General features: G+C 32.4%; 1 protein-coding gene across 1 annotated transcript in view; it reads left to right on the top strand.

Moving 5' to 3' along the window:
* Window positions 1-18,148, top strand: part of LOC134272035 (uncharacterized) — a 43,697-nt gene extending 25,549 nt beyond the window's left edge. The window contains exons 7-8 of the mRNA XM_062754270.1: window positions 17,394-18,097; window positions 18,142-18,148. Of these exons, the coding sequence (XP_062610254.1) occupies window positions 17,394-18,097; window positions 18,142-18,148 (711 nt within the window). The remainder of the gene's footprint in view (window positions 1-17,393; window positions 18,098-18,141) is intronic.
* The last annotated feature ends 344 nt before the right edge of the window (window positions 18,149-18,492 follow it).

The following is an 18,492-nucleotide window of genomic DNA, read 5'->3' as shown; positions in this document are numbered from 1 at the left end:
TTTGTTTCAGCAGATATAATGCCTCAGTGTTGAACTCTCCATCAGATATATGCTTCGGACAGCATCTAGAACCAGGTGGAACAAATGTTTCTTTTTGGATGAATACATTTACACGAGTTTTTTCTGGAACTACCACTAGCTTTGGCCCTGGTTTCTTACAGATGACGCAGTTGGCTTGGCTTTTAGAGGTGCATGGAATTGACAACGACACTGACGGAGGACTCTGCACAATCTGCTTTGATAATGTTTTTGGTATTTTGTTTGGCTTGGGGCTGTCGTAAATTGATTTCCTAGTGGATTTGGTTTTGCACATGTGACGACACTTTCTGCACAACATGCTGTCATCTGACACATCAATGCAGAGTCTTCTCTTAATAAAATCTGCATGATCCTTTTTTATATTGTATCTGTCATCACAGGATGAAAATCTACCATTCAGTCGACTGAATGGTGGCTGAATGGTCACTGAATGGTCACTGAAAGGTCACTGAAAAGACCCTTTCCCGTGACCTTTCCGTGATTATTCAGTTACCATTCAGTCGACTGAATGGCATATACATTTCAGTGACCATTCCGTGATCATTCAGTTGAATCTTTTTATTGAATAAAATTTTTTTACCTTAAAATTTTATTTCACTTTTTCCTAGCATAATAGCATTAAATGTATCTAATTCCGAATAAAAAAAATATGAAAAAAATTAGAACAAGAAAAAAAATTGCTCCCATGCCCAGAATCGAACCCTGGTCTCCTGCTTAGGTGTCCGCGACCTTATCAATTTCGCTACGACTTCTTGTTGAGAGATAAGAATTTAAAATCAATTAATTTATAGAAATCGATGGAACAATCAGTTCACCTGTTGTATCGAGGAGCTGCGATGTGTATATATATTGTATATCTTTTGTATATTCTATGTTAGTTGCGCAGATTTTGGGGACAGACTAATTAATTACACATCTCCTATCGGGATAATGACAATTATCAGAGACGGGCACCTGTTCCCGTGTCAAAGAATTAGATCGTTGTAAATTCTCTATCCAGAAACTAAGTAGAATGATTTTATTAAAGCAATATCATTTAGAAAGCTAAAATCTCCTTTATATATTTTTTCTAGAAGAGGCATGTATAAATTCTTTATTTATTTATTTATTCTTGTTATTAAAGATGAATTTAAAATAATGTGTTTCAAAAATAAATATCCTGCAGTTTTGACAATGACATAATTAAGGAATGAAATTGATCAGTAATACTTGCGATCTTCCAGAAATCTTCCAGAGATCTTCCAGAAATGGTTTAAATAATATAAATTCGTTTCATCAATCAAAACTATATATTTCCATGAAAAAATACACGTATAAGCACTATAGAATGTTATGCATTTATTTAAATTTTGAATCGGTTATCGGATCATCATTTTTTATCACTTGAAGAATTTTTGTTTTCCAAATGTAACTAGAAAATTAAAAATCATTTTGAATATTAAGTCTCACATATTTTATTTTGGGGACAGACTAATTAATTACACATCTCCTATCTGGATGAGGACAATTATCAGAGACGGGCACCTGTTCCTGTGTCAAAGATTTAAGATCGTTGTAAATTCTCTATCTAGAAACTAAGTAGAATGATTTTATTAAAGCAATATCATTTAGAAAGCTAAAATCTCCTATGTACGAAAGCCCAGAAGGCTCATTCGAGATTCGAGTTTCCAAATACGAGATTCGAAATTCGAGATTCAAAATTCGAGTTTCGAGATTCAAGATCCAAACGAACCAATCAAAAGCGGGTTCAACATTTGATTACTCCCCTTTATTATGTTTTTACTATCAGGAAATAATTCAATATAATTATATCAAATGGGTCATTTGATTAAATTACAATGCAAGAAAAAGTGTTATATATATTAGACGTAAATTAATTTAAATAATTAATGGATTTTTGATCAGCAAAAAATATATCAATTTATATTATAGATTCTTAAATATTAAATAGATTACATATATCAGGAGTATATATATTGTTGTATCGTCAACTAAGTACCGGCCAGGAGGCGGTCGGCTCTATGATATGAAAGTTCGAAGTTGCTGTGCGTTTCTGCGGAGTTAAAACAATTTAGATAAAAATATTTAACATTAATATAGTAGTATATTAAAAAGAGCGTCTTAAGGTTAAAGAAGAACGCACCATAAACATAAAATTAAAAATTCTTATGAAGAATGAGGTAAATATTTCATCCAATCCTATTTTGTTTGAGGTGCGGAGAAAATTAGGACATGTGTTGGGCGTAGTCTAAAGCAAAGACCGCGTTATGTATATTACGCAGTTTTACTTTCTCTATTCAAACGGGAATTGTTGTACGTATTTATTTTAAAATGACGTGTACATATGTACATATATCAACATTTTGAAACATATGTTTAAATGTTAATTCATTAAAAGACTTAGCAGGCTACAGAATATTACAAGATTTGGCCCTTAACAGACAAGGATAACACGTTTTACAATGTGCCAAGAATTTTCCCGCTACAACTCAAAGAGAAGAAATGTAGTGGCGGATCTAGAGGGACCATAAAAGGAACAATTAATTGGTTTGCGGCCGATTTTTGACGCTTGCGTCAATATATGTTTCTTGTCTTAATTTTTAGAAAAACGCACGTGTGGACAAGACCCCCCCCCCACCCCCATCCCCTTGATATTGAACCCCAGGGCTTATTTCTCTGTTATGTGTAACCTTACAATACGAAAAAATCGCTGGCGTAAAACCCCCAGAATAATCGCTCAACCAAAAAAAAAAAAACCAAAAAAAAAAAAAAAAAAAAAAAAAAAAAAAAAAAACCCAAAACAAAACAAAAAAAAAACACAATTTATTACCCCACTTTACAAGAAAGAATGCTGTTTAGGGAGAAAATGTGGGATTATTACGTGATGCAGAGTCAGTCCGATAGCATGGACTAAGACAGAAATACATTGTATATTTAGAGACAGTGACTGCAGTGGCGGATCCAGAGGGGGGGTTACGGGGGTTGCACCCCCCCCCCTTTGGATTTGCAATTTAAGAGAAAGAGAAATAAGAAAGTTCCAATTTTTTCGTTGTGTTTTTACTATAGGAAATGTAAGGTGAAAAGCTAATGTTGTATTATATAAAGAAATTCGGTTGTAAAAACAAAATAAAAACCCTCCCTTTTAAAAATAGGATTTTCAGGTTCGGAGATTTATTTTCCTTTCTTTTTCAAAAACTTTCTGGTAATGTATACAAGTACTTTTTCCCAGATTGATCAACGTCCCACTTTCAAAAACCATATTCCACCCTGTATCGATATTCTATTGAGTTATTTAACTATATGTATGTGTACAACATACGTTTTAACTGTTTTCGCCTTCAACCCCCGCTTTTGAAAAATACTTCACCCCCCCCCCCCCCCTTTGAAAATTTTCTGGATCTGCGCCTGCAGTGTGAATCGACATTTAAAGTTAAAACAAAATAAATGCATTTAATACCAGAGGGGGTACAACGTAAACAGACTGGAGTGGCATATCTTTCTCTTATAATGTACATGTATAGTGGGTATATTTGGGGGGATGTTGAGCGATTATTCTGGGGATTTTACATTTTTTTGTTATTGTATACATGATGAATAAGTTAAATAAATATATCTTATGAAAAAAAAATTCCAATAAGCCCTTGGGTTGAATATAAAGAGAGTGTGCGGGGGGGGGGGGGGGGGGGGGATCCCACCCACAAGTACCTGTAGTTTTCCTAACAGAAGAAATTCATAAAAATGACGCTTAGTAGACAATTCAAAAATGTATATACTCCTGATATATGAAATCTATTTAATATTTTTAAGAATCTATAATATAAATTAAAATATTTTTTGCTGATCAAAATTCCATTAATTATTTAAATTTCCTTCTAATATATATAACACTTTTTCTTGCATTGTAATTTAATCAAATGAACCATTTGATATAATTATATTGAACTATTTCTTGATAGTAAAAACATAATAAAGGGAAGTAATCAAATGTTGAACCCGCTTTTGATTGGTTCGTTTGGATCTTGAATCTCGAAACTCGAATTTTGAATCTCGAATTTCGAATCTCGTATTTGGAAACTCGAATCTCGAATGAGCCTTCTGGGCTTTCGTACCTATGTATTTTTTTCTACAAGAGGCATGTATAAACGATTTAGTTATTCTTGTAATTAAAAATAATAATTACTTAGACATATTTTAAGGTACCTGAATTTGATCACGATAATTAAAAAAACACAATTAAGATTGAATAATAAATCTTTATTCAAAATATTGCTTCCTTGTTAAGGAAAAATATCTGATTATAAAATAATACGCTAGTGAAAAAAAATGCTAAACTGAGACTTAAATATCACTGAAAGGTGGCGGAAAGGTCACTGAAAGACGACAGAAAGGTCACTGAAAGTCGACGGAATGATCACTGAAAGACGATAGAAATGTCACTGAAAGTCGACTGAAAGGTCACTGAAAGACGACGGAAAAGTCACTGAAAGTTGATGGAAAGGTCACTGAAAGTTGACGGAAATGTGTCCGCTGAATGGTGACTGAAAGGTATCTGAAATGTGACTGAAAGGCAACTGAAAGGTCACTGAAATGTATGTGCCATTCAGTGGCTGAATGGCCACTGAAAAGTTACTGAAAGCCGCCTTTCAGTTTTAACTGAAAGGTCTTGTTTCTTCCTGTGCATGCTGTGTTGTTCTTTTTGAGCAGAACAGGCAGGGGTAAAACTTGGGCATTCTAGAAGTATATGACTGGGGTTAAGAGAAAAGGGCCCTTATCTTTTGACGTCACAATGCTCAGAAAACGACGTCGAAGTCGCGGTATTGTAAACACGGAAGTTAAAAAAAAATTTGTCAACTTCGTTTTGTGATCTAGAAAGAAAAAAATAGATTTCAAAGTGTAACAAAAACTTGAAAATTGATTCCGACATTTTAATAGGTATTAAGTATGATATTATTACTTTTTGATACGTGAATTTATTCATAATTCTGTTTGAATACATGTATTTAACTGATGTTGATAGGCGACATTGGACATGCACCTTGCTAGGAACATTGATAAAATCAATGTTTATTCGTGACTAAATTAAAGATGCTGCCTATTTGTTTTTTTTTTAGAAATTTCTAAATGCTTAAATTTAAATTCATGTTAAGAAGTCTTAATATAAAAAGGTATATTACAAACACGTCATTGTACTTTTTTTCAGAGAGAAAGAGAGAGAGGGGGAGGGAGGAGAAAGAGCGAGCGAGAGGTCTATGCACTTATTATATTACCGTTCTTATTAGATTAGTGGTTAAATGTATGTAAAAAAGTGGGGATATATTCCGGTAACATGGGAGATCTAATTAAATCTTCTACATCAACAATTATTTATTCTATACTAAATCAACAGTAAGAGAATATGCAATGGAAAAAAGGAAAAAAAAATATACGCCGCGAGGATAGGGGGGCATGAAAATTTTGCTGAAAATAAATATTTCTTTCAAAAACTAATTTAAAATGATCCAATAAATACATGTTTTAATTGTCTTAAATTGTTCCGATGAAATGAATTAATGAAATCCCACTCAAAACTGAATTGGAATATGTTTAGGAAATAAACACAGCTATTGTAGACTTTCCCCCAAAAACATTACACCGAATTTTGAATAAATTAACAATATAACATCGACAGTGATATTATGAATGAGGATATTTATAAACCAGGAAAACCCATTATAGATTAAGCGAAAAGATAGCTGAAGAAGTGTAGCCCCCACCCCCCCCCCACACACACACACACACATCCGCAGACCGGGAGCTACAGTACCACCCATGGTAAAAATTGTATATTTATTGCGCACAAAATAGTTGCACTTAGTACTGGATTAATTCTTCCAAATTCTTATCTAAATCGCGAAAAAGATGGATTTAAAAGAAAATACTTACTCCTCTATAAATTAAGTACTCTCGTAGCTGGCATCTACACGAAGTGTGTTGGACAGAATATCTTTCAAACCAAAATGGCAGTTACTGTATAGATAAACAAAGTTTTCGATAATTCCAATATCAGAACCAGGAGGACTATTAACAACAATTATAAGGGATGTTTTGTTGTGAAAACAGTGAAATAATAATATGTTAAGAACACACAGTTCGTAATATTTGGAGATAGCATTTTAAAACACAGAGAAACAAATAGAGAAATAGCACACTTTTTTGTGTGCAATAAATATACTTTTTTTCAATGGGTGGAACTGTAGTTCTCTGTCAAAATATTTTCTTCGGAGAGCTACAGTTCTGCAGCTAGCGAAAAGACGTACGAATTTCTGGCAAATGTTAGATATGGCGACATCTTTAGAGAATCACTGATAGAGCAAAAAGTATGTGACAAGTGGTTATGGGTGTAATTTCCAAAAGTTATGAAAATGTTTAAAATCATAAACCACTTCAAACCTTAGAATGATGAAAAAATAAATTGTAGCACTGGTGATGTTTATTGCGGAGAAAAGGACGTTCGTGCAAAACTTGAATGGGCGTGAAATATATTTAAATGACTATTGAATTTATGATATGAAGTAAATAAGTCTCTTTTTACATTGAAATATTCAACTCTGATACATGTACATGTATCTAAATACCCCGCATATCTCAACATTTATAAAATTTCCGTCGAAATCGAAATACTGAAGTTGATATCATAATCCTAAAAAGACTCTTAGGAAAGGAATTAATAAACAAACTCAAATATTTCTGTATTGAAAGAAAAAAAAAACTAAAAACTGTCTACATTAATTACAGTCGCACGCAAGAAGCATCGGGTAGGGGGGTACATTGAAAGTTTGCCTCCCCCCCCCCCACTTTTTCTTGCAGCATAGTCAAATTAGTGCACAATAGGACAAAAGGAGGTGTGTTATTTTTTATTAAGAAAAATTGATACTGCAAAAAGTCTGATTCACCCCCCCCCCCAACGGTGAAATTGGATTCGAGTATGGAAAATCCCCATTTCTTGGGTTTTTTTAGATGTTGAATTGAATTTTTATTCTGGCTGTCCCCCAACCTCTTTTCAAACGATGCTACGTCACTGAGTTGTAGGGAACAGGCGAAATCGAGTCACATTATACATTTAAAAAAAAAAAATATCAATATATCGAGAAAGTAGAACATGTGTGTTTTGAACTAGTAACTAAGAAAAAAATGGATTAGGGTAGTAGATTTTAACTTAACAGCATCGCCTCATACAAAATACTTAAACGTGTGTTGGACGTAATATTTCATTATTGGTTAAGACAGTCGCATCGAAATGTGAAAAGCTTTTATTGGTTGCCAGATTAGCCAATGTCACGTACGGAGGAAGATGAAAAGATAACTTTTCCTGGCCGTAAAAATATATACAAATGTTATGGTCAAGTGAAACAGGGTAAGGCTGCCTCAAAATTTAAAAAAAGGTGAATGTGTAGAAATATTTGTGACCGATTTTAATTGTGATTTACTTTCCAAAAAAAATTGTTAAAAGACAATTTCAATTTCTGGTGTAAGTTCAAAAAAAGTTTCAATTTAAGGTACGGTATAAAAACCATTCATAAGACAATCCTTTGACATCATTTATCTCTTTATTATATTTTACACCATAACTAAGACAGACGAAGAAAATGATTTGTACATGTATAAACAATTGAAGGTAAGTGCAAAATATTTAAAAAACAAAAAAAAAAGTAAACTTAAAAAAAATTCGCTCGCATGGAAGTAGCGAACATGATTCAATTTATGCATTGAATATTTTATAAACGGAATAAAGATTCTTAAAAACAAGTTTACACATCTTGGCGTATCTGCATTTATATCTCATTTTTCGGTGATACAGATAATTTCTGGTGTTTTTGATCCTATCGTAACAGTTATAGGGAAAAAAGTTACGCGTGTGTGTGTCTGATGGTGAGAGAATAATGGATTCTAAAAACTGATAAGAAAATTATTTTCTTTTTAACATTGGGATCGAAGTGCGTTTTTGCGAGGGAATGCCCCGTTTTGCGCGCGGTGTCCTTCTGGGATTCTCTCTCTATTTCTTTTAATTTCTCTTAATATTAAAGTGTTACAGGTGCTTAATATATATTATAAATTGAGTAAGATTATTTTTTTATCAAAAGAATAATTTGTATGGATTTAAACAAGTATAATTTTTCCTATTGAATATATTATAAACCTTTCCTAGATTTTGTCTAGACCCTCATCCCCCCTTTACGATATTACTAGATCTGCTCTAAAATAGCATGAAAATAGTTATAACATACAAAATCCCTTAGGAATAGTCATATACTAGTCGCTTAAGAGAAAAAAATTCTCAAGTTTAGATTTTCAAAACGATTGAATTGATTTAAAGAGCGTTATTTTTTATTATTATTATTATGATTATTTCAAAAAGTGACATGACAAGTTACATAATAAGATTTTTAGTCACATTCAAACACACATTCACACTTCCCCTCTGATTTTAAACAAGAATGAAATATAAAATATATAAAATTCAAGAAATATTTAAAGTTGATGTTTTGATAAATGTTTATAACTCAAAAATATTAATCCATGGTGACCATAGCTTATCAAAATTGTTCATTGTAAAATTTTGAATTGATATGCATTTTTCTACTTTGTACTTAAGAGTTAAATGATGTAGGAGCCCAGTAATCATAGGCATTTTGTTCTGCTTTAAACAAGAAAAGATATATTGCTTTGTATATAAAATAATGAAATTTATCACCCTATTATGATAAGAAAATGGCGTTTCACCTAAAATAATATTGCATTTGTTGAATCCAACTCTTTTAGAAGTTTTTGTAAATATATGCATACTAAGATTACTCCATAATGAAGAAATTTTTGTACAATTTAAAAATATATGTTGTATTGTTTCTTTATCCAGTTTACAAAAGGTACAGTGATCATCAGATAAAATACTTATTTTCTTCAAATAATATTTCACTGGAAGGATTCTATGTAGGATTCTATACTGTAACCATTGAGCAGAAGTATCCATAGTTGTTCTAAAACAAACCTTAAAAACATCTTGAACACAAATATCAGATTCTAATGGCATTTATAGTTCCTGGTTCCATCTAAATATTGATGTAGGAATGATGTTGTTACTATTCAAATATCTTTAAATAATTTTAGTGCACTTTTCATATACAATAATATTTTCAAAATAAAAAGGGATAACAGGGGTACATTCCCTCTTACATGTAACAGATGATTTATCTATAGACATTGTTTTTAAAAACCTGGATATAGCACAAATAATACTGTTATATTGCATAATGCAAACATTAGACAAATGAAATCTATTTCCAAAATCAGTAACATTTAAAAAAAATTCCTTCATTGGCTAAGAAATCACAAACACTTTTAACGCCATTTACATACCAAGTGTTTATAAAAATTATTTTATTTCCAATTTTTATATTGGGATTGTACCACACAGGTAAGTTCAGATACTTAGTTTTCATATATGAATTGTTGTTGAGAGTTTTCATGAAATATAACTATGAATTAAACACATCTTTCCAAAAAATGTTATTATTTTTTACAATAAAGCAAGACACGTAATAAAGTTATTTATATCCAACATTTTTAATCCTCCTTGTAAAAAATCCTGAGTAATAACTTTCATTTTAATTTTATCACATTTTGATTTCCATATAAACTCAAAGATTTCTCTGTTCAATAATGACAAAGTTTTTTTTTACTTGGATTTGGTAAAGATATAAAAAGATGGTTAAGGTTTGGTAAAACTTATGTTTTAAGAACTGTAACTCTGCCAATAGGGGTAAGAACCCTTCTTTTCCATTGCTGAATTAATGCTTTGATCTTTGGTATTTGAACATTGTAGTTTAAGTCAATAATTTTATCTAGTTCTACTGAAAAATTAATTCCAAGTAAATTGAAAGTTGTACAACCCCATTCAAGTTTCCAACGAGAATGATGGAAAACTTGATTAGAGAATTTTTTTGAACCTATCTAAACAATTTTATTTTTTAAGCTGTTAAATCTAAGTCCTGTAAACTTGGAGAAAAAATCAATTGTATCTAATGCTGCAAAAAGTGATTTAGGTAAACCGTCAAGGACAAGCCAGGTATCATCTGCATATTGGGATATTTTATGTTCTGTTTTGTTAATAGCAATTCCTTTGATACTTTGATTTTGTTTGATCATAATTGCAAGAATTTCAGCACAAAGAAGAAACAGATAAGGTGCCAAGGGATCTCCCTGACGACATCCTCTTTGGATATAAAACTGTTCGAATAAAAATCCACATTGAAGCACAGACACACAAAATTTTGTATTTAGAATTTTTACCCATTCAATAATGTTTTTACCAAACCCCAAAAAATCTAATACTTTATAAACAATAGTCAAGGATATTGAATCAAAAGCTTTTTCGAAGTCTATAAGTAGAAACAATCCAGGTATATTTTTAGATTCAGTGAAATCCATAAGATCGTAAAGAAATCTGGTATTTTCACCTATATATCTTCCTTTTAAAAATCCAAGTTGAGTATTTGATATGATATTGTCCAGGGTGGATCTTATTCTATGACTAATACAACCTGATAAAAGTTTATAAAACATATTTAAAAGTGTGATAGGTCGCCAATTTTTTCAAAAAATTCTCTTGGCTTATCATCTTTTGGTAAGCATGTAATTAACCCTAATCTTTGAAAAATGGGGAGTTCTTTCCTCTGAAATATGTCATTTATGGCAAGTACTATAAAAAGTTTTAAATCTGACCAAAAAAATTAAAAAAAATTCTGCTGTAAAGCCATCACTTCCTGGTGACTTATTGTTTTTCATGTTTTTAAACACCTCTAAGACTTCATTTTCCAAAATTTTTCCCTCGAGTGTTTTGGTAATGTGATTTTCAAGTTTTGGAACCCCAGTAACTGTTATAATTTCTGCAAGATCTATGTCGAGAAGTTCTGCATCTACAGAAGTATAGAGAGATTTGTTATACATCCTGATTTTATTTAAGATTTCTGACTGATTGTAAATAGTTTCATTTTCCTCTGTTTTAATCTTTTTGATAATCTAATTCAAATAATTACGGGATTCTAATTTACAAAAATATTGAGATGGTTTTTCTCCATATTCAACCCATCTGGCTCGGGATCTTATGATGTGACCTTTTCTTAAATTCTCAAGATCTGTTTTTTTTTCCTCTATTAAATGTAGATTTAATGTATTCTCTGCCTCTAATTTTTCTATTTGTGCAATTAACAAGGCTTCTTCTTTATTTTTTTCTTTATTTCTATATGATGAATATGAAATAGTAATGCCTCTAATCTCCATTAGAAGGACTTCAAGAAATGCACTGTTATCCATATTTTCTATAAGCACATTATTCTTTTCGTATTTGTTTCTAACAGATTTTATTGTTTCTTTCATTTTTGTAATGTATGTTTTGTCTACAAGTAAAGAGTTATTAAATTTCCAGACACCTTTCCCTTCCTTAAAGGTATTGAATTTTATATCGAGAACCACTGATGAGTGGTCAGATCTGTACACTGGTTTAATTACTAAATTTTCAACCAAGTTGCACATATTTTCAGAAATTAAAATATAATCTAATCGTCCTTGTTTTATTGGATTTTTCTTTCGCCATGTAAATATTTTTAAATTTGGATTCAAAACCCTAAAATGGTCTATTATTTGTAAGTCATTCATAATTTCTAAAAGTTTTTCTCTTGCCTTTGGATTATTAATGTTACAATAATTTTCTGTATCTATTGAAGGGTCAAGAGCCAGATTAAAATCACCACATAAAATAAAATAATCTTTATCAAATTCTAAAAATGTCTCTCTTATTAATTCATAAAACTCTGGATTGTCCGAATTTGGTCCATATATATTAATTAAAGTAACTTTATTATCCTCGATTGTCATATCGAGAGCTAATAAATTACCATAATCGTCGAGAATGCATACCCCTCTAGAGTTTGACTTGTACGAATTAAAAATACATTTATATCCCCATTGTGTTTCAATATTAGGTTCTATTTCTTTAGTAAAGTGAGTATCTTGCAAACAGAGAATTGAAAAGCCTTTTTTCTTATAATAATTTAAAACATCCTGTCTCTTGGTACCTGTTGCCAAGCCTTGACAATTCACCGTTGCTAGTTTAATTAATTAAGCTACTTATTTAGTTTGTACTGTTTTAGAAAAGCAATAAAGAGACCTGAATATGAAAGCACCATCTTTCCCAATAATGAAAACACATAATGATATTAGAAAAGCAGGGGGACATACACACACACTCACCGACACACTTACACAAAAGTAAACATGATCTGAATTTACCGAATATCGAGCCCGATCTCACAGTCAAAATGGGTTATTTTCGCAAAGTCCACTCCGCTGCATATTTGAGTAATTATTTAATGTCCTTTCAATTTTCCAGACACGTTGTCTAAAATGTCAAATTTGTAGCGATTTCCTTCTTCGTCGTGGGCAAACACTTTTCCATTGAAATACCATGCACCATAAATTCGCGGATCATTGTTCAAGTCGCGCACCAGTTTAGCGTTCATTTGTGTTAGGTGATCGTGCATGGTGAAGATCTTTTGAAGATTTTTGTCAGCTCTGTTTTTGATTACCATGATCTTCATGTCGGTGTTTCAAAATTTTGCGATCACAGGTCGTGGTCCTCTTCCATCTCCCCCGGGAATCCATTGAAGACAATGGATTGCCAGGACATCTGCGGGGTCAAGGTCAACGTTCACCACTTCCTTGAGTGTCGCACATAGCCTTTGTTTAAGATTTTCATTTTTCTCCTCTGCCCAATTCATAAATTTTATGTTAGATTTTTGGGAATACTGCTGGTTTTGATTAGCGAGGGTGATTGCAGACCCTGCAATTTAATAGATTCACATGTCTGAAGTTGTTTCTTCAAGTCCCTCAATTCCCTTGCCTGTACACTTAGTTTTTCTCTAAGAGTGTCAAAATCAAGATTAAATCCATCCGAAATCTCTTTCGTTTATGTTTGGAATTCTTTATGTGTTCTCTGTATTTTCTCCCCGAATTCTTCCTTAACTTTGTTTTTAATACCCTTTTCGAAATCTTCTTTCATTTCTGAAATTATTTCCTTTTTTATTTCACTTTTTAGTTCATTTTTCATTTCGAGCAAAATTTCTGAAAGTATAAGTTTTACATCCGATTTCTTAACCATAGATTCTCTGATCTCAGTGAGACTTTCCTGAATTTGTTTAAGATCGTAAGTAATATCGTGATGTTCTGATTGACAATCGTCTTGATTGAGGGAGTGATCGACGCTACTTGTTCTTGGTTTTTTCACTGCAGCTTTCTCAGAAACAACGGATTTTCTTATAGACATAGGTGCAGCTTTTAAATCTAGCTGCACAATTTTTTTTTGGTTTTATTTGTTCTTTGTCTGGTGTTTTTTGTTAGATCCCGCTTTATCCGAAGACATCGTGAGTGAATGCGTGAGTGAATACGTGTTCACAATGAAGACAATGAACATGATGAAGAATGTCTTAGATTTAAACAGCACACTTCTAACGCTACACTAAGCCAAAAGTTAATGCAAAACTCACCAATATTGAATAATAAACTCCTTTCCACAGAATTAAACACACTTAAAACCATATAGAAACAAGGTTTAGGAAATAAACAGCGGAGCCCAAAATTTTTCGTCAGTAACAGACCATCACGTGACCGGAACTCAAAGAGCGTTATTTTAATACAATTTTTGGAAACTGTATTAGACGCAGTCGACGTCATTACGTTTTCAGTGAGTAACGTCAAAGTTTTTTCGATTTACTTCACTAAAATGCGCATGAAATACTGAAAAAGCGAGATATTTTCAAAATTTATGCATATTTGCATTCAGAAAGAGTCCGGCTATCAAAATTTACCAAAAAGTCAATCTATGAAAATTTGACTCTAAGGGCCCTTTTCGTGACGGCAGTCATATATATATATTCATTTATAAGGTCATTAATAATTACAAGCAGTGAACATTGTACATGTTGTACAAGTATGAAAATGTTACATGACATACTAACATTATATCTGCTAATGAAAGATCTTTATTTAGAAAATTTTCAGTCAACCACTTTATTAATGATATAATATTTAAAATAGTTAATGACTAGTTAATAATCAGATTATCGTATGAATTTTTTTTTATCATACCTGTGTTTGCTAAATTTTCATCATCATCATTTCATGGAAACACAGGAACATGATTTCTCTAAGAAAAGAAAATGGATTTAATTAATTGTCCAGTTATAAAAAAGGGCTCAAAAGTGGAGCCCGACAAAAATGTGAAAAATTAACAGAGGGTAAACACAGACATGCTGACCAAAAACCCCAAATGACCAAAAAATCTCACCCCATTCTCAAGTTCAGGTGAACTAAAACATTTATCTCAAATTATCTGGTACAATAACAATCTAACATTCTTTATCAATAACTCTACTGATTTTTCACTGCCTGAACAAAAATAAAGTTGTTAAATGTGAAAAATTATCTACATATCACAGTGAATGAACTTATCCAGATGCTTAAGTCAAATAAGCTAATCCCTGCTTTGGAAGCTAATCCCAGCGATATACCTTATGCTCTAGATACCAGGTATTTATTTTTAGTTTGGAATCGAAATAATAAAATAAAAACAGTTTAAAAGTATATCCAGGAAATATGAAGATCCAAGTTCTCTGTAACCAGGACTATTTCCCTTAATTGATGCATCTCCAGAAATACTAGTAGTCCTGCTCTTGGAGATCTGGAATCTTGCTAACTCCCTCATGATGTATTTGAACTTTGTATCTTGCAGAGAGAGAGAGAGAGAGAGGGTGAGAGAGAGAGAGAGAGAGGATTAGCACATATTTGATGGGAGAACAGACATGTACTCTACTCAGTTTATTATTTTACCATCCATGACATCCAAGAATGAAAAATTACTAAGTTAATGAAATTACTAATGCCTCAGTTAAGTTTACTTATACAATTAACAACTCTGATCAAAGTTGGCAGTCTTATTATGGTTAATGCATATGTGGTTGGGCAGTTCCCCTCATACCTAGCAGGAACATGCCACATATGTATAATATTGAGTATGTTTGTACCTACCTGGCTGGTGATAGTTTAACTTTGCAGAATTATGAGTTGTCAAAGAATTCTTATACAGGTTAAACAAAAATATACATCACTATTTCAACAATATTGACAAATACAGTGATAAACTCGTTGGTTCCGAATTTTTTTTTATGTGAAGGGGACATAATCTTTATACAGTAGTAAATACGACACCCAAACCCCGAACCCCCCACCCCACCCCTCTCCTATCAATTCTTCTTATCGAGGCAAAATAAATCTCACAGACTTGAATGATATTTGACAATAACTACTTTTATGTATAGTTTCGAATAATTTTATTTCCGAGAACTGATTCGCGAGGGCATATTACAAATCGACATCTGACATAAATTTAGATCTATACAAGTATCGCACACGTTTCACGCGTTTAGATATTTTACTGCCAGAGTTGATGCAATGAAAATTCACATATTTTTTTTTTAATTTGTTTTCTTTCAGCCTAATGAAACCCCGCACATACCAAAAAAACAGGTAAAGGAGGGGTAAAGTCCTAGGAATCTCGGACTAGAATGCATATAACACTGTATCGATAGTAGCCTACGGTTTTCAAGACGATCCTTACCTCATCAATCACATATTGATATCAGTTGCGCTGAGTCTACCGACACCCAATCACATCATGTTTATAGTCTCCATTCACCACCTGTCACATTTTAACATTTCATTTGTCGAACTTCAACTTGTCGTCTGGTACGCTTGAACTTTTTGATCAGAAACCGCCGAACGAAATTAAAGAATTCGAATTATAATGATTATAAATATCATTTTAAAATAAACTCACCGTCAATGAAAACGCAACACTCTACTTTTAGGGTGAAAAATTATATACGGGATATAACTATGTACCAAACAAGTTAGGACATCTTTTACATTGCCAAATCAGTTATTTAAGTTATTTAATGGTTGAGTGGTTTTTATTCCATTACCGAAAGTTGATTTTTTAGCCCTCTTAACAGATAACGTTTAAATAAAACACCCCCCTTCCGACCATTTAATCAAAACATGCTAGTCCGCCATGTACAACATACATGTACGCAGTCCGATTTCTACCATGCATTAGGTTTATCAATGTCTTTATATGAGCGGAATAAATTTTCTTGGGCATTTTTAATTGCCTGTTGTTCAGATACTGCGGTCGAATTTTCTCTAACTTGGCGTAGTGTAGTAACTCTTCGACATCCGGTCAAGAAACTGTTATGTATGCTATTAAATCACATGAGCCTGATGAGTCGTTAAATTGCATCTGCAGCTCTTTTTTTTTTACTTTGAGAATTTCCAGCATTAGCAATGAAAATCGGGCATTTTGAGGAAATATAGGTCACATCCGGTAAAGAAAGAAGGATTTTTTCCTTGAATTTTAGTACAATATTTATGATAAAAAGCTACAAAACCTTGAAAAACAAAATTATAGAAATATTGTTAACTATTTTATTAAAAATGCAAAAATTTTATTTCTGTTAAGAGAGCTAAAAAGCAACTTCCGGTAGAGGAAAGAAACTCCGGTAGAGGAAAGAAACTGATTTGGCAAAGTAAAAGATGTCTTAACTTTTTTGGTACATACCTATAACCCATATATACTTTTCACCCTAAAATTAGAGTGTTGCATTTTCATTGACGGTGAGTATATATTATTAGAATTTAAATTATCGTTACATATGTACTTCTGACAACGTTGCAGGTATCTTTGTTACATATTTTCGTGATTTTACTTAAAAATGTAGGTCATGGGAATATTCCGGAAAGCAAAGAGTTTAAATTTAAGTATGAGCACACAAAACGCAATTGACGAAATAGGTTTTTTTCGGCTAGTCATAGCAATTGCTCTGACATATACAAATATCATCTATCGCGTTGCCTGTGCTCATATCAAAATATTTACATATGTGCATAAAAATTCACATTTTTTCGCCAGAAAGTGAAATCCGGGTAAAGTTTGGAATTTATAATTTTGATATGTGACGTTTTGGCGCCATTTTCCATGCATGTTTTAAGAAAGGGGGTTGTCTCAAAATAGCTTCAAAGGGTAAAGACAGGTTTCCTGCTTCTTCATTTTTCTTAATTTTCCTAGGCCAAAATACTATTCTAAGTGTATGTCGTTCTCTCAACATTCTTCATGTATTTTGATCATCTACCTGACTTAGCTTCATTTAATAATATATGGCATGTTTTACGTTTATTGTTATTAATTTCATGATCATTGACTTCTACAGCAGCGGAAGGAAACCACGTCCAGTCAAACTTCATTCTATGATGCGCTAGAGAGATGCTTGCCTAGTGAACATACAGTGAATGATCATATTTCACCCGCACGTTACTACGAGATTGAATGTCCATTTGGCGCATTGAATGGACACCAGGAAGAAGCAATAGAACAAGTCAGAAATTGTATTGTTAGTACAGCAAAAAGTCTTCCACATTGGGGTGAAAAAATTCCAAACATATGGTACATGTTTGAGCGATTTGTACAAGAACACAAAGCAAATAGAATTATCAGCAGATATAGCCTACGATTTGAGAAAGAATTTAAAATCCTAAAAGAAAATGAGTTGGATGATATGCTCAGATACTTTTCAGAGGTGGGCCAGATTATATATTTCTTGGAAGAGGGTTTGAAACACAACATAATATTAGACGTTGGTTGGTTTGTAGACGCTTTTAAAAATATCATAACTGACCCTACTCACGCACGCTCAGCGTGTAGCAGGGTTAAAGAGTGGGACATTTTCATGAAGAATGGGATGATTTCAGATTCAACACTAGTCAGGGTATGGAGGGAAAACAAAACGGAATCATATATTCCTCAAAAGGATCATATTATACCATACATGGGAAAACTTGGTATTCTTGCCAAAATAAAAACTCAAGAAGTTGAGGGGAAAGGTGCAGAATTATTTGGAAATAGACAAGAATCCCTGTACTACATCCCAAGTATCAACAAGACTGACTTCACGACAAAAGGCTTTGACTTATACAAATACAACAATGGATATAAAACTCCGATATTGGTGTTTTCTTTTAAAACATTTATTCCACATTTCTTTTTCTTTAGACTTGTTGCAGTATGCTTTTCCAGATGGGAATTGTTAAGTGAAGACTTACTCTGCAAAAATGTTGCTTTTTACAAGGAAAAAGGAGATGACATTAATATTGCAATCGCAGTTAATAAGACATCAATTCAATTGCAAGCGTTTACTCCAGATGATAATATCAACCTGGAAAATGGAGATACGAAACAGATCAGAATTCAAATAGAACAAATGCTTGGGGAGCTTACTACCACTTTCCATCACCAAGTTCTCTATGAAGTTG

The sequence above is a fragment of the Saccostrea cucullata genome, unplaced genomic scaffold, assembly GCF_032062105.1.
Source record: "Saccostrea cucullata isolate Sc308-1 unplaced genomic scaffold, CSIRO_AGI_Scuc_v1 ctg1835, whole genome shotgun sequence".
Taxonomy (NCBI): domain Eukaryota; kingdom Metazoa; phylum Mollusca; class Bivalvia; order Ostreida; family Ostreidae; genus Saccostrea; species Saccostrea cuccullata.
The sequence above is the reverse complement of the archived record's forward strand: the minus strand, read 5'-3'. Positions and strand labels throughout refer to the sequence as shown.